The sequence below is a fragment of the Schistocerca cancellata genome, chromosome 3 (genome assembly GCF_023864275.1).
Source record: "Schistocerca cancellata isolate TAMUIC-IGC-003103 chromosome 3, iqSchCanc2.1, whole genome shotgun sequence".
NCBI lineage: Eukaryota > Metazoa > Arthropoda > Insecta > Orthoptera > Acrididae > Schistocerca > Schistocerca cancellata.
Genome location: NC_064628.1, coordinates 90,189,179 through 90,207,827, shown reverse-complemented (window position 1 = coordinate 90,207,827; position 18,649 = coordinate 90,189,179). Strand labels below are relative to the sequence as shown.

The window sequence follows — 18,649 nt, the reverse complement described above, 5'->3', positions numbered from 1 at the left end:
CAATCGTAGTCGACTGATGTTCAAAAAACAATGGAGTACAGTTTCCGGGGTCCTCCCCTACAGGCGCATTAAAATTGTTAAAATCGCCAAATGTTTGTGGAACACATGTGGCAGACACAGCCGGAATGGTGTGTGGTGTCGGAAACACTCATAAAGCAGATGCTCCTGTCTTGAGCATCCGGCTCGATTCGTACTGCCACTGACTTGGGTGGAAAGCTCACACTGGCACTAGGGAAATTTGTAAACATAGTCACTGGGGTTTGAGCACATTGTGTCGGCCATTGTTGAACACTCAGAACACGTGGAAAGTTCACATTCAACATAAAATTTGCATGCGAAGTTTTGTGCAGGAAAAACATTCTGTTGGTACGGAACACTGCCACACAACTGCTGATTCATGTACAATAACAAAAACTTATTGTTTGTACCTGATGACGGCACACATCGTTGTAGGAATGTAGAAGCACTGCCTGTTGAGTACAACTAGCCTGTGTGTTCGGAAACTGCATCAAACTATTGCAAACACAAGGTGGATAATTGAAAAACAGTGCGAAAGTGTCCATTGGAAAACCTAATTGGCATATGTGCAGTGTAGCAGGCAGCAAGCGATCCATTGTGTACTGCTCGATGGAACTAGAGTTCGTTATAGCATTCGAAAATAAATTCGGGGTCACCAGTATGGGTTTAGTGTTGTAGGATTGCCAGATCCAATGATGTACACTATATTCCATGTAATAAGCACTATTTTATTGGTCTGAAGCACACATACACAGATATACACATGTCTTGAGTCTCAGTACATGTGTTAACCATTTCGCGCGCGACCACAGACTGCTCCCAAAGAGCTTGGAAAACAATAGCCACTGTCAATGCTTATAAGCAAATTGGTTGATAGTCACCACAGCCTGTTCTAGGTATAATCAGACAATCTGGGGAAATTACCAAATGGTGTAGGCATCAGTTGCTATTATAGGCAATAATAAAATATTAAATTAAAAATGAAAAGAGGAAGACGTACAGGGATTGAACTATGGAGAGCAGGGCCACATTTGTGTTTCCGGGGAAGATGAGGGGTATAAATTTCAACTCATAAAATATTGCATGATAACTGAGCTTACTGATCAAAACTTCTGGTAATCATAATTGAGACGTCAAACGTAATCAAGAGACTTAAAGAGACCCATAGAACAGAGAGGTAACAGTCAGACAGCTGCTGTCAATACTTCATTACATTACTAATAAAATTTGTCCTATTTGTAACCGTGGCATAAAATGCGATTAAGAGTCCCAAAGAGCTGGGACATAACAGCCAAATAGCCACTGTCAATGCTTCATTATATTACCTAGAAGCAACATGAAAAAAATCTTATGACAGTAGGAAAAAGGAAGCTACTGAAGCATGTCAGGATTACCTAACTTAGGCAAATAGGCATATTCAGTGAGCAGAAAAATAACCTCACGAGTGCAAAAAAAACATCCATAGAACAGCTAGGCTGGTACACCTTTGGCAAATGACTGGGCACTAATAAGAATAAAGAAACAGCTAAAGTTTTATAGCAAAAATAAGAATCAATGATGTCAGAAACAAAGCTAACCAGAAAACTAACTGTAACGATGACAGCTTACCCATGAAGAAACTGCCCCATGAACACAAATATGTTCTGTTTACAATACTGTGAACACATGCTGTCATGTCAGCAACTAGACTGCCAAGCAAGTGTCAGGACCTAACGGAGCCACAGTGAAGAAAGGCTCGCTCTTCCAATAAATTCAGTTTCTTACCTTTGTTGTCCATTTTAAGAATTTCAAGGTTTTCTAAATCTGGGGGTTGATGTTCCCCTTTTCCCAACACATCATGTCTTCTGGCCATTGGCCCCCAGATTTAGAAAACCTTAAAATCCTTCACGTGGCCAACAAAGGCAAGAGACTGAATTTTTTTGGGAGAGTTCGAAATTTTTAAGCCTATCTTTTTCAGATTTCCAAATCTAATACATGAATAAATCTTCAAAGCATCAAACCTTTTTCAATATTATGATGTGTATCTTTAAATTATGGTTGCCACCTATATTACTTATTGATTATTGTATTTAAGCCTTAGCCATCAATTAGTTAAGTTTTAGGGCACCACCTCTTGAGCCTTTTCTCACTATGGGTCCATGGGACTCTGGTACTTGCTTGGTGGTCTAGTTGCCAGTATGACAGGACGTGGTCACAGTGTCATAAACAGACCACATTTGTGTTCATGAGGTGGTTTCTTTGTTGGTAAGTTATCATCGTTACAGTTTGTTTTCTGGTTAGTTTTGTTTCTGGTATCACTGCTTCATAATTTTACTATAAAATTTTAGCTGTTCCTTTATTCTTATTAGTGGCCAGTCATTTGCCAAAGGTGTATTAGCCTAGACATTATATGGATGTATTTTGCTCTTGCGAGGTTATTTTTCTGCTCACTGAATATGCCTATCTGCATAAGTTGGGTACCCCTAACACTCTTTAGTAGCTCTCTTTCCCCTATTGACATAACCTTTTTTTGTTGTTGCTTCTGGGTAATGTAATGAAGCAGTGACAGTGGCTATTTGGCTGTTACCTCCCAGTTCTTTGGGACTCTTAATCACATTTGATGTGTCAGTTACAAGTAACAAGAATTTTATTAGTGATGTAATGAAGCATTGACAGTGACTGTCTGGCTGTTACCTTCCAGTTCTATGGGTCTCTTAATTATGTTTAGCACCTCAATTATAATTAGCAGAAGTTTTTATTGGTAAGCTCAGTTATGGAGCAATATTTTATAAGTTGAAATTTATACCTCTCACCTCCCCCTGAAACACAAATGTGGCCCTGTGCTCCATACTTCAATCCTTGTATGTCTTCCTATTGTTATTTTTATTTTAATAATTTATTCGCGTCTTTAATTGCAACTGATGCTTAAACCAGTTTGTAATTTCCTCAGATTGTCTGATGAGGCCTAGAACATGTGAAACACATCACATGTGAAGATTACATACAGTTATCTTGAGTAACCAAGACTGTTGTTTTCTATTCTAAAGTGTATATGCCTCCGTATGAGACCTAATTTCTTATGTCCTATTTTCATCATCCTTAAGTGTAATGTGTGCTATCACAGTAGAATTCTTCTGCAGTCATCTTCAAATGCCGGTCCTCTAAATTTTCTAATTAGTGTTCCTTGGAAAGAACTTCAACTCCCTTCCAGGGATATCCATTTGAGTCATAACATCTAAGTATTGTTCAAACCTACCGGTAACAAACCTAGCAGGCTGCCTCTGTCTGAATTTGATGTCTTCCTTTAATCAGATCTGATATGGATCCCAAACAGTCATGCAGAACTCAAGAATGGATTCACCAGCGTCCTATATGCAGTCTCCTTTACGAGTAAACCATGTTTTCCTAAAATTCCCTCAATAAACCAAAATCTACCATTCGCCTTCCCGACCACAGTCCTCCTATACTCATTCCATTTCACATCACTCTGCAATGTTTATGCTCATATATTTAAATGATGTGACTGTGTCATACAGGACACTACTAATACTGTATCTGAACTTCAGGGGTTTGGTTTTCCTGTTCATTTCCATTAACTTACATTTCTCCACATTTAGAGCTTTCTGCCATTCATCACATCAACCAGAAATTTTGTCTAAGTCATCTCGTATCCTTCTACAGTCTCTCAACTTTGACACCTTACCATACACCATGGCATCATCAGCAAACAACAGAAGATCGCTGTCCACCAAATCGTTTATGTATACAGTGAACATCAGTGGTCCTATCACACTTCCCTGGTGCATTCCTGATGATCCCTTGTCTCTTGTGAACACTCACCATCAAGGACAACATACTGGGTTCTATAACTTAAAAAATATTTGAGCCACTCACATAACTGTGAACCTTTTCCATATGCTCATATGTTTGTTAACAGCTTGCAATGGGGCACTGTGTCAAGAACTTCCCAGAAATCTAGAAATAAGGAAACTGCCCTTCATTCCTGGTCCACAATATATCATGTGAGAAAAGGGCAAGCTGTTTTTTGCATGAGTGGTGCTCCTAATACCATGCTGATATGTGGACATAAGCTTCTTGGTCTCAAGAAAATTTACTACACTCAAAGTGAGAATATGTTCAAGGATAATGAACAAGACATTGGGATATTGTAGCTATTGTACATTGACTCCAGTCTCATTTTGATAGATTGTAAACCCGATTTAAAAATTAATGAAATTCATGAACACCATATTGCCAGGAACACAGATTATCAATGAAACTTCCTGGCTGATTAAAACTGTGTGCCGGACCCTAGACTCAAACTCAGGACCGTTGCCTTTTGTGGGCAAGTGCTCTACCAACTGGTGGAAATAAAGCTGTGAGGACGGGGCATGAGTCGTGCTTGGGTAGCTCAGTTGGTAGAGCACTTGCCCGGGAAAGGCAAAGGTCCCGAGTTCAAGTCTCGGTCTGGCACATAGTTTTAATCTGCCAGGAAATTTCATATCAGTGCTCACTCCGCTGTAGAGTGAAAATCTCATTCTGGACAGATTATCAAAGTTATTAGTCAGCAATAATTAAAAAACAAACAAAAGATGAAAAACAATAAACTACTGTCATAAAAGATGTCACCAAAGAAAAAACACATTTATTCCCATCACTCCCACAAGCTCTCAAGATGTCCATATGTGAACTCTAAAAACCTCCCAGCCTGACCGAAACTTGCTGCCCAAAGTTCACAAAGACAGCGTGGACAACACAGGTTCAGACTCAGGACTGCTGACATCACAGGAGTTGCTGTAATTGGAGGAGCAGATGGACATGGCGACACCTCCATAAGAGAGGGCATGTAGTCCTCCCTCTATTTCTGGTTCCAATAAGTACACTTTTTGAGGGTGGGTGGGATGTATATGGGGTGGTCAACCTCGGCAAGCGGAAGCCCTTCTGCCTCGTCCTCTCCAACATCAGGTGGCACTAAATCACCTGCTCAGTCACTGCTACCAGTCTCTTTCTTCTCTATCACATCCTGCTCCAGCAGGAAAAGCCTTTTTATGTGAGCAAGATTGCGAAGAAGTAGATGGGCCCATAACCTACCACACACTCATTCCAATCAGCCCCTTAGAGAGATCATACAGTTAACAGCAAATTAATTTCATGTGTACCATACTGCCAGGAACAAAGACTACCAAAACTATTTATTCAGTTATTATTACAAAAATAAAGAACAACAAACTACTTCCGTAAAATGTGCCAAAACAAGCAAAAAAAGAAGTTTACTATGTGTAGGTTGACAAATACCCCTCAAATGTTGTAAAATTTTCTTATTTCACTTGGTATGCAATTAGGTTTCATGCCAATGGTATTAGTGATATAATCTGTTGATCTACTGAAGCCCAGAAATCTTATACTGTGTTTCCACAAACATATAGGAGGATAAAAAAACTTTGTTTATAAAGATACTGCATTTGCAACAACTAAAAAGTTTAGTATTTGCAACAGTAATGTATCATTTGTTTGAAACTTCATGAGAAAGGGAGACTGAAGCATTTTATAACATACAACCACCACAGTTTTCATGCAAAATGAAGCACAGAAAGTGTAGTAGGACTCAATTAGGGCTATCTAAAGCTTTCGATATGGTCTGCCATGAAATCCTCCTTGATAATCTGGAAGCAGTAGGTATTAGAGGAAGAGTTAAAATGTGGTTTCAGTCATATCTCAAAAACAGATCTCAGATTATAGAGCTCACCACTGTAAATTCAAATCAAAAAACAAGGTTAGATACAGAAGCAAAAGAAGTTCCTTTAGGAGTACCCCAGGGCAGCATCTTAGGGTCACTACTCTTTCTCATATATGTCAATGATTTACGGTCACAATATGATACAGCCAAAATTGTACTATATGCAGATGACAAAAGTCTGATAGTGAGCGACTTTAAAAACTTGTTACAGTCAACTACTGACAAAATCCTAAAAAGTATTGAGACTTGGTTCAGTGCAAATAAACTTACCCTCAATGCAAAGAAAACAAATTACATACAGTATGGTAAAATGATTCAGGATGAAGACATTAATCTAGAACTGGATGACAGACTAATAGAGAGAATGCATTTTGCAAAAGTGTTAGGAATGCATATATATGAAGCTATGAATTGGAAACACCATGTAAAATTTCTTACACACAGACTTAACTCAGAATGACATACTTTGGACACTTTCATTCTGTTGCCTCATTTGGAATAGTGTTCTGGGCCAGCTCAAAATCTAATTTGAAAGACATTTTTATTTTACAAAAACAGGCTGTTCGAATAATTACCCACAGTCCGACACAAGCTCACTGCAGACCTCTTTTCAAACAGTTAGGAATACTTACTCTGCCATCAGTCTATATACTTAAATGTGTACTCTTAACCAAAGCTAATCTAAGCAATCTCCATACAAATGCAGACTGTCACAACTACAACACAAGGAACAAGAATGATCTCCACATAGAACAAGTAAGAAGAACACGAACTCAGAAGCATGTAAGCCACATGGGTATTAAGCTCTATAATGCACTGCCTCAGTACATTAAAGATTTAAAGGACAATACAAATTTTAAATTGGAACTTAGAAAATTTTTAATTGTTAAATGTTGTTACTCAATAAATGGATATCTTGAAGACCAATAAAATGACTCTACAAACTAACCTCCAAAATTTTCTATCTTCGTTTGTTTCAGCTTTTATTATACTTTACCATCTATAGTACTAGTTATATATTGTTACTGAGAAACAAATTACTATAAACCATGTATGTGGAAAGAAACTGTAAGTTTGCTGTCATTTATTATAGACAACTTCATTTTGTACATTCTATATTTTAATTTCGGTGTATGACAAATCCAATTGTAGACAATTTCATTTTGTATATTCTGTATTGTTAATTTCTATGTATTACAAGTCCAATATCATTTGTACGATGACACAGATGCTAAATAAATAAATTTCAACTATAGAAGCATTCATCTGAGAACTGCAACACTCTTCTCAATCAACACTATAGCTCATGATGATGTTTCAATAATTCCCTTATTGTTCCACTAGCTGTCAAATATTTCTTCAAACTATCAAATGCTAACAAAGCAACAATGGTGAGATACATTTATTTCACAGAAGGAAAATCCTCAGATAAACATACCTGTGTTACACTTTGTAAATAATTTTCATATTGCCAAAAGGGCATCAAGAAACCATAATTAAAAGTAACATCTTAATTCCCCCCCCCCCCCCACACACACACACCTATTTTCATACCCTTTTTATTTCACTCAATTCTACATGCTTCTCAGTTCATCTCTTAATTTTCACCCATAATCATCCGTATGTAACTCATTATTAGTACTTCATCATCAGACGCTCAAAATTACAATACACTGCTGAAACTTTCTGAAAGTTAAAAATGTGTGACAAACCAGCAATGAGCTACCTATGTAAAATTCATAGCCTGCTTTTGCAGCTTCAGTTTTGCCAGCACCTCTCTCCTACTTTCCCTTGCATTGTTACTTTTTAAATCTCACCTCTATCTCATGGCTGTCTGGATACTAGATCCTCTGCAACATTTCTGTATCTCTTATACACATCACGCATCTTTTCCTTCCTTATATTCCATCTCCTCCTCTGTACTGACAAAGAAAGACATCTGAGACCTTTTCAAAGCTCAAGATTTGACAGCTGATTTCTTTTACTGTATTATTCTTCTCTACTCCAGATGTTCCTGTTTTAACCCTTCTTTATGAAAATATTTTATATCTGTCGCTAACAAAAACTCCAGACTTAATGTTGATACTGAAACTACTCCAGGCTTAATATTCATGTTGAAACTGGGATAATACTGGGGATAAAATTACAGCATTAGTCAACAAACTTAAATGAATACTAAACCACTTTTGTAGTCTGTTGTCCCATCTCTCAGTAAAAAACAAGTAAATAGTAGTTACTGGTGATTTTACTGTGGATTTATTGAAAAGCTCTGTCAGTGAAAATTATTGCAATCAGCAACACTGTCATTCAGTTTAATGCCTAAGTGAACTTTGCGACTAAGATATGTAAATTCTCTGAGGTTGTTATTGATAATATCTTTGTAGACAAATCTAGGAGAAAAATCTCATCACAAAACCAATAGTCAATGGGCTATCTGATCATGACATGCAGCATCTTGTGTTAAATGCTGAAACTTGTCAGGAAAAAAAGATAGTAAATCTGAGTATAGGAGGGTAATAAATCAGTCAAAAATTGAGAATTTTTGGTGACTGCTCAAGGAGATGAACTGGATAGATATTACAATATGTACAACTCTAATGGGAAATACAAAGCATTCATTAATAAAGTCTTCCCCTCAAGATAACACATATTAAACTCAAGTCTAAAAATAACGTAAGGATTACACAAGGAATAAGATATCATGTGAAACAAACAGGAAACTGTATCTGCTATCTAGGAACAGCTCTGATGTCAGCATTGTAACGCATCACAAAGAATACTGCAAAATATTGAAGCAAGTAATTCAGAAATCAAAGCAGCTTTAGACCACTCTTTACAAATAATTTCAGTAAAATGGGAATGACACTCACATCTCCCAAAGAAATAGCATCCATCATAAAATCCTTAAAATCTAAGTATTCTAGTGGTTATAATAACACATCAATGAAGTTAATTAAAGATTGCTCATGTGTATTGAGTTCTATCTTAAATTATTTGTGTAATCAATTTCTTATCAGTGGACACTTCCAGACTGTCTAAAATATGCTATATAAAGAGATACCATCAAACTACCAACCAGTTTCACTTTTGTCAGCTTTTTCAAAAATATTTGAAAATGTTGTGTTGAAGCATCTCGTTATGTTGTGTTCAAGCATCTCTTTAAGTATCTGACTGCGAATAATATACTGAGTAAGTCACAGAGTTCTAATATAGAGATAGCTATTTACATATACAGTGAGAGTGTACTTAATTCATTAGATAACAAATTAGAGGCTACTGGCATTTTCTGTGACCTGGCAAAATCCTTTGACTGTGTGAACCACAGCATATAAGTAAATTAGAATATTATGGCGTTACCAGCAGTGCTGCGAAATGGTTTGAGTCTTATCTAACTAACAGGAAACAAAGGGTGTTGTCTTGAAATATCTGTGCAGTAAGCAGTCACTCTTCAACTGATTGGGAATTAATTACATGTGATGATCCTCAAGGTTCCATCCTGGTTTCATTGCTTTTTCTTCTGTACGTTAACGACCTCGCGTCTGTTACAAGCCAGATGCTAAGTTTGTGTCATTTGCAGATGATATGAACATTGCAATAAGTAGTAAGTCAAGTACAGACTTAGAAATGGCTACTAATCAAATTTTAATTAATGTTAATAAATGGTTTAAAGCTAATTCATTGTCATTAAACTTTCAAAAGACCCATCATATGCAGTTCAGAAACTGTAAGAGATTTCCTTCCAACATCTGTATAACATACGAAGACATGCAGATCGAAGAGGTTAACAGTATTAAATTTCTGGGATTACAACTTGTCAATAAATTCAGTTGGAAAGAGAATACCACAGAATTGCTGAAGCTCTTAAACAAGTCTGTAGTTGCAGTGAGAATGATGTCAGATGTAGGAAATATAAATATAAATAACATGCATAGTTTGCTTACTTTTATTCTGTTATGTTGTATGGAGTCTGCTTACTTATTATGTCACATGGGATCACATTCTGGGGTAATTCCTCAAACCAAACAAAAGTTTTTAGAGTGAAAAAGTGTGTTATAACAATTATTTGTGGTGTAAATTCAATATCATGTAGAAAACTGTTCAAGGGACTTTGTAATCTAACCACTGCTTCTCACTAAATTTATTCCTTAATGAAATATGTTGCAAGTAATGTATTTTTATTTCCAACCAATAGCTCAATACACAGTATTATTGCTAGGGAATAAGAGCAATCTATGTAAAGACCTGAAAACATTTACATTGTTCCAAAGAGGGTCCAATATTCAGGAACACATATTTTCAATAAATTGCCAGCAACCATTGAAAGCTTGGTCTCAGACAAAGCATAGTTTAAACAGAGTTTAAAATACTTTTTGATAGACAAGTCCTTCTACTCTATAGGTGTATATCTCAACAGGGACTGTTAGACCAACTTAAGTAAAAATGTCTGTCAGATTTCAGTTTTGACAGCACTTGATCACAACAGTCAAGATTAGGTACTATTTATGATAAATTTATTAAAAGTGCATAACTATGTTGCATTCTGACAGTGTATTCATTCTGTAAAGATTAGCAGTTCCAGTTTACTGTAATATATTCACCTATTTTAACAATCTCCTGACAAATGATCAGGTAGTCTGTTTTATATTCATATGTTTTATGATTTTTATGTTATACTTTCTGACATGTTCTACACCCAAGAGAATCATCTCATTTTTGGGTCTATCGAATAAAAACTAAATCTCATCTAAATCTAATGTAATATGATAGCCAAGCGAAGTTGTTCATACATCATGATCTGTGGATCTCATCATGTGATTATGTAATTAGTAGAAATTCACCTATGTAGATAAATGTAATTGCAGTTTTTTCCCTTGTGCTTGTGAGTTAACCTTCATCTTTTCTTAAATAGCAATTAGCTATTCAAACATAATTGTTACTTTTGGAGGGTAACAGATAAAGTGTGCTGTATCAATATATTTCCTACATTGCTTTCACAAATAAGCAAAACTGAAACCAAATATTCAGGCAGTTTATAGAATGAATGACTAGCAACATATATTTCTAACTTAGTTTTAAGTTTTGGGGTTGCCAGTACCCTGTCTAGTATCCACAGATATTCTTTTAAATATTTTGGTGCCAGAATTGAATAATTTCACATTGTACAGTAGTTAAGGATATAGAGTTCATATATGAATTAGGCATTTGTATCTTGTGCAACAGCTAGTAATATCATGCAGTTTTTGCTTTTCCTCTAAGACAACCAAATGATTTTTTTATATGAAGTTGATAAGCAGAACTGAGAAGTACTGGATACTGAGACCTATACTGTCTTTAATTTCAGGTCATCCTTCCTGGGGAATTGCATGGTACATAAATGACCGCCTCATACCAGAAATAACAGTTGAGAGAGGTCAGACATACACCTTTATGGTAGAAGGAGGTACGTACACAAGACAGTTTCCTAATGCTACCAACACTTTGAAATAATGCCGATTTAGAATTATATGTTTGTATTTTATTTCTAATCACACATACAAGTTTGCTGTATTGCAAATATAATCAAACTGAGTTTTCAAGTAACTATTAGCACATTTGATGTAAGCAAGACTCCATAAAAAACCACAATAAAAACTGTGACCCACTGGAAATGAATTGTCACTGCTGCTAAGTAATTTAAGAATAACTGACATTCCAGCCTTAAGAACAATCTCTAACTTCAAACAGCTGTTTTAATTCTATTCTATATTTCTGTAACAGTATATCAACAAAATAAAAAAAATTATCATATAACTTCAGTATCCAAAAGTACTTAATGTCACAAATTTTATTGGTGTGAGAAAAACAATTGTAGGATCAGTAAAAGGATGATGGATAATATCAGTACAAAAAGGGACAACTGGTTCTATATGTCTAATTTTCATTGCCAACAATTTCTGGACATATAATTTAATTTTTTTGTATCATTATAAAACGTGTTATATTTTTCAATGATAAAAGTCTCCCCTTCATTATTACTACAGCTCTTGACTGAATTAATACTTTTACTTAGGATAAAATGACAACTTTGCAGTATGCTATTGCTGCTGAGCAGATACATAGTGTGACTCAGTACCACACTACCTTTTACTGGAATGTTGATATTGTCAGAGCTTAGAAAAACTTCTAGCAATTTTCTGAGTATTTCCAAATAGTTTGAAGTTTTGTAAAAATATGTAGAGTTATTTAATTTTGTTGTCTGCATATGTCCAATTGTTACGATATTTGATGTGTTTGCAATGCTACTTGCATGCATTTTTCATTAAGCCCTTAGAGTCTCCATGATCAAAGTCTTGTAGAATATCTGTAAATTGATTTCTAAGCATTGTGCAAATGATGTTCACTATGCAGAGTTCCAAGTAATGTGGCTTTTTCCCACATTTATTGTCAGTACAAAAATTTTGATGACCAGATCAAGTTTCACATCACATTTTTTATGCAAGTGTGTACCTCCACCTCTCCACTTCACTATACACAGTAGCATGAACAACTTAATCACTACATGAAGATATACTCCTTCGTAGGCATAATATTAACAGAACATAATGGTTGTAGATTACGTGAAACAATGCACACTTTCAGGTCTTTGAGACAGTCACTGAGATGATTAAACATCAACTCCATAAAACATGAAATCAGTTCAAATTAAACAACATCCATCATGTCAAAAGAATTAAAATACTCACTGTTTGATAAAAGTGTCTCAAATAATCCTTGCATGCATGCTGGTCATATATACAGTCAAAAGATTTTCTTAGAAATGTAAAATATGAGCTTTGTGAAAAATAAATAGTTATACAGGTCTCAACATGGTAATAGTGAGCTGCAAATTTTCTACACAGGAGTCAGCAGTGTAGAGAGAGGCTGTGAACTCAAGAATAAATATTAACACAATCCAGGTTAGCTGCAGTTTCCAAAGATCTCACATAGGTTTTGCGCAAGTGCTAGCTGGTCTCAGACTGAAAATTCTGGATGATGTCTGACTATTTAAAGACCAATCCGTAAGCATATTGCAGTCATGGAAACTTACTGTTACTCGCTCCTGTGAATGGGAATGCGTTATGCAGGTTTTGGCGCCTCTCGCGCCCATCTAGAAAAGATAACCTGAAGATGCCTAAATAAGGTGAAACGCTTCGTTGAAAAATAAAAAATTAAAAAATTTAAAAAAAAAACTAAAACTGCAACCAAGACTGTTTTTAACCAATACTGTTAAACACTGATTTGCTGTTATGCCACATATGGACTGGAAGAATTTCTAATAATATATTTAAAGTCCATGCCATATGACTTCCCCCCCCCCCCCTTGAGATTAGGTGTCATCTTTGAATATTTACAGTAATGAGGTTTTTTTTTTTTTAATTATAAATTCTAGTAAAAATTTTATTCTTAAAAATTTTGTCAATGGGTACTTAATGTTGTTAAGTTGCAAAGTAAGTGCACTTGTCATGCGTTAGCATTGACTTATAACAGTTTACTTCCTGAGTGAATTAACAAAGCATTACTGTGAAACTTCTCAAAAAAAGAAATTTCAAAAATCCGAATTGTTTCAGTATTTGATATAAAATTTTCTTTAACAATATTTGTAATAGTAACATATAACAATCTCACAAATTTATCTATGATCTGGTGCAGTATAAAATTAATTTTGTTACCTTACTACAGCATGTAAACAATATTATGGATGATCCTTAACATACCTGACATCTCACTGTCATGTAAATTCATGCAAACAATGGTAAGGGACACAACTTAGCATTGTTTGCTTGCTTAAATAAATATTCACATTTACCTGAATTGTGACAACTTTTGTAGTGCATTTGCATTTAGGAACACATTCAGGTGGTTCATCTGAGTCATAGTTGTCCACATTATCTGCAAAATCATAAAAAAATACCCATTAAAAAAATTTCCTGGTATGAACACCCTATGCATTACTATTACTGGAAGCTTTGTTACTGATATTTACCACTGTGTACATGCAAACACCCTAACAAAGTTTGCCATTTCAAGAATCTGAAATTAGAGTTGGGGCTGCCCTCTCTTGGTTTATCATGGCACTATCAACTAATATGAATAAAGCATGTCACTTACCATGCTCTGCATACAATAATTTTGTTTCTCATCAACTGTCCATTACTGCTGTTTACAACCAAGGTCTTCAATTACTGATGTATGTCATCTGTGCATAAGTATCAAATCAATGAAAGTATAATGTCAAGGGTTAGAATTTAATAAGCACAGAGGCAAAAATCTGCACCTGTAAATGTAACTGGTCACAGATTTATATGTTAATTATCAAATTATTTAACCAGTTCCAGATAAATCAAAGTACTTAACTGTATGAATATAATAGAGGGAAACATTCCATGTGGGAAAAATATATCTAAAAACAAAGATGATGTGACTTACCAAACGAAAGTGCTGGCACGTCGATAGACACACAAACATACACACAAAATTCTAGCTTTTGCAATCAACGGTTGCTTCGTCAGGAAAGAGGGAAGGAGAGGGAAAGACGAAAGGATGTGGATTTTAAGGGAGAGGGTAAGGAGTCATTCCAATCCCGGGAGCGGAAAGACTTACCTTAGGGGGAAAAAAGGACGGGTATACACTCGCACACACACACATATACAGACACAAGTAGACATATACAGAGGCAAAGAGTTTGGGCAGAGAAACTGCCCAAACTCTTTGCCTCTGTATATGTCTACTTGTGTCTGTATATGTGTGTGTGTGCGAGTGTATACCCGTCCTTTTTTCCCCCTAAGGTAAGTCTTTCCGCTCCCGGGATTGGAATGACTCCTTACCCTCTCCCTTAAAACCCACATCCTTCTGTCTTTCCCTCTCCTTCCCTCTTACCTGATGAAGCAACCGTTGGTTGCGAAAGCTAGAATTTTGTGTGTATGTTTGTGTTTGTGTGTCTATCGGCGTGCCAGCGCTTTTGTTTGGTAAGTCACATCATCTTTGTTTTTAGATATAAAGTACTTAACTGGGAAGACAGGCTCTAAGTCTTTCTAATGGATGGTGTCAGTGTGATCAGGCGTGCCTATGAGCTCTCTAGAAATTTACTATTGCATGTTACAGTAACTGTAAAGATTAAAAGATAATCTGTGGGCTTAATTTAAAATTATTTGTTCACTGCTTTATAATACAGTGCACCAGCCAAAATGCAGCCCCACTATGAATGCTGTTCACAAACACAGGATGAGTTGGTTGACATTTGTAACCAGCTATAAAGCCTCCTGACTACTGTCAAATGATTGGCAGCTGCTACAAACTGGTGTATTGGAAGAGCTCTTGAGAGTATTGTACATGTGATATCTCAAGCATTATCCTCTCCTGTGGATCCTGTCTCCTCTGCAAAAACTACAGTATCTGTCATTACTTCTCCACTTGACTGCAAGTGGCATGTCAGTGGTAGATTTAGGTGTCCTGTACAGGGTGGACAGGGACTAGAGAGGACTCAGTGTGTTGTACCGATCCCCCTAACCAAAATGTTTGAGTTGCTGTCTTTCACTGAAACTGAAACTAAGCGAGTGGGATTCACTTCACCTGTTTTGGGGAAAACTGTTTAATCCAGTGCCAGGAAGTGGCAAACACAAAAGCGTAGGGGTCTGTTAATCGCTGTAAGGCAAATGATGGTACCCCACAGGGGAATGGCAGCAAGGGACATGAAAGGACACCAGACGCATGCCTGGGGGCATCATTCAACATGTTGAAGAGCAGCCATTGATGGAACAGGGTGCAACGAACTGCAGATTGTGGCAGTTGGAACAAATGACGCTGTTGTCTGGGCTCAGAGGTCATTCTTGGGTCATTCCAGAGACTGGTAGAGAAGGTTGAAAGACCAGCCTTGCAATGGAGTTTCAACAAAGCTCACAATTTGCACCATTGTCACAAGACTAATCATGGTTCTGAGTCAACTGGAAGGACTGACCCAGAGACTTCAAAAGTTTTGTGACAGGATAGGTTTCAACTTCCTGGACTTATGACTATAGCTGTATCAAACCCAGAAGACTCAGTGTAAGATTGAAAGAAATGCTTCCCATAGGGGGGAGTATTGAAATCCTAATGATAAACTGCCGAAGCATTCATGACAAAATTCTAGAGTTTGGTGCACTCTTGAAAAGCAGGGAATCTCACATAATACTAGGTACAGAAAGCTGGTTGAAACCTGAAACTGATAGCAGGTAGATTTTTGGGGAAAATTTAAGCATGTATCAAAAGGTTAGGCAAATGGAAACTGTCACAGTAGACAAGAAACTCGGATCCAACGAGGTGGTAATTGAAGCTACATGTGTGACTGTTTGGATGAGACTCAGTGTCAGGGATGGGCATAAAATGATAATTGGATCCTTCTATTATCCACCAGACTCATCTCCAGATGAAACCAAATACTTTTGAGAAAACCACAGTTCATTTGTATGTTAGTTCCCCAATCATACTGTAATCATTGGTGGAGACTTAAGTCCTCCAACAATTAATTGCAAAAAATATACTTTTGTTAGTGGTGGATGTGGTAAAGACATACTGTGAAACTTTACTACCTAGAACAGATAGTTAGAAAACCAACTCATGATGGAAATATATTGGATATAATGGCAATAAACAGACCTGATCTCTTTCAGGATGTCACATTGGAACTGGTATCAATCACCATGACACAGTTGTGGTAACAATGATTACCAAAGTACAAAGGACAACTAAAACAGGCATGCAGTGAACTACACAAAAAATCAAGATATGTACACAGTATAACAGTCCATGATAAGAAGGAACCTCCATGGTACACAGTCACGGTACAGAACCTTCTAAAGAAACAAGGATTACTGTATAATAGGTGTAAAACAAAGTGTGAATGAAACACATTTGGCTATTGAGAGAGCAATGCGTTGGGCCATCAGAGACAACTGTAAAGAATACTGTCAAGTGATCTTTCACAGAACCCAAAGAAATTCTGGTCATATGTACAGGCTGTTAGTGGCACTGAAGGTTGTGTCCAGTCCCTAGTGAATGAGACAGAAACTGAAATTGTGGATAGCAAAGCAAATGCTAAAATGCTTACTCCATCTTCAAATGTTCCTTTATAAAGGAAAACTAAGGAGAACTGTCCCAATTTAATCCTTCAAATGATGAATGAAATAATTATCAGGATCAGTGGTGTTGAGAAACAGCTGAACCATTAAAACTGAACAAAGCTCCAGTTCCTGATGGAATTCCTGACAGATTCTATACTGAATTTGCAGCTTAGTTAGCCCTCTTCTAACTATAATCTATCGTAAACAAAAAACCGTGCCCAGTTCTTGGAAAAAGACACAGTTCACACCTATCTACAAGAAGGGTATAGAAGTGATCCACAAAACTATCATCCAATATCCTTGACATTGATTTGTTGTATAATCTTAGAACATTTTTTCAGCCCAAACATAATGAGGTATCTTGAACAGAATGACCTTCTCAAGGTATGTGATGTGGTCATCCTTCAAGATATCAGCAGGGTGTGGAATGCTCAGGAATCAAGTCAATCATCAAAATGGAAAATGACCCACATGGCACTATGCTTGTGGTGATTGTGTACATACATAAAACATAGTTGGAGGGATTTGTAATTTCTGAACAACACTAAGCACTGAAAGAAATAGGATTAGTACACAAATCTGATAATTATTAGTTAGATTGGTCTGAATTCATTTTAATTCAGGTGAAGTAAGTACAAACTTGAGAGCATCAATGTCCAAAATTCCACATTAGGTTGGAATTGTGCATTTCATTCATAACTGAAGATCATTTTGACAGAAGTATGTCCCAAGGGCGAACTGTTGGATGAGTATATTGTACAGTCACTGAGTTTATTTCATTCAAACACGGTTTCGTCACATGAAGGAATTAGGTCAGTGCTTTGGTACAAGAAGTAGCAACAACACTGGAGTTTGTGCATACCAATTGTCAAACTGTATTCCGTTGTGCTCAGTGAGGATTTGCATTTATTTTATGCACCACAAAATACTCAAATTATGATGCACCACTGTTTCAGTCAGTACTTCACACATCACAGATCATAGCAAAACTGCACACAGGTTTATTGCTCGGTTTTTGTCACTTGATAATCACTTCTCATGTACTTCAGTGACTATAAATTTCCATAAGCACAATTATTGAATTAAATTCAGGTCAGTAATATATTTTCTATTAAACGACATCCAGAACTGATAACCAAGATTAAGTAGGTGGCTTCATAGAAGGTTTATACTTAGAGTTTATGGGAACGGGATACGATTATCAGTCAAACGCAATAACTATCCCCATTAAATTCCACATCCTTAAATCCTTTCTTCATCTGAGGTACTGTGAAGTTCTTGTTTGCACATATCCTCAATACTTATAAAGACATCAATCACAGTACATGAAATATTGGTGGGGGGGGGCGGGGGTCAGATTATTCAAATTAAATAGTTGAAATGTCCCTTAATATAAATCCATTTATTTTCTTCATTAATTATCCTGATCATCTTTATCAAGCTCGTCTACAGGTGGTATGGTGGACTGAACAGTCTATACATCTTTACAGGTTTATCACTCCAACAAAAAGTATATCATAAGGCTTTTTCCTTCACTGAACTTTTGATACATGGAGAAAAAGTTCCCAGCCTGTCAGGCAGTGCATAGAGCTGTTGCATTCGATTCAGTGGTGTATTGTTTCTGGCACTTTACCTGTGAGCAGCATAATATGTTATCGAATCACTACAAGAAGAAGGCCTCATCCTGCTAAACGACACAAACATCCCTACGTACTTCTGCCATAATGGCAAAAGTGCTATTGATATCGCCCTCATAAGAGGAAACATAAAAGGGGACATAAGCCCACTTTGGAATGCAAAC

At 36.5% G+C, this 18,649-nt stretch overlaps 1 protein-coding gene across 1 annotated transcript in view; it reads left to right on the top strand.

Moving 5' to 3' along the window:
- Nucleotides 1-18,649, top strand: part of LOC126177085 (protein Skeletor, isoforms B/C) — a 744,541-nt gene that overhangs the window by 694,959 nt on the left and 30,933 nt on the right. Inside the window, exon 11 of the mRNA XM_049924333.1 lies at nt 11,076-11,174. Coding sequence (XP_049780290.1) covers nt 11,076-11,174 — 99 coding nt within the window. The remainder of the gene's footprint in view (nt 1-11,075; nt 11,175-18,649) is intronic.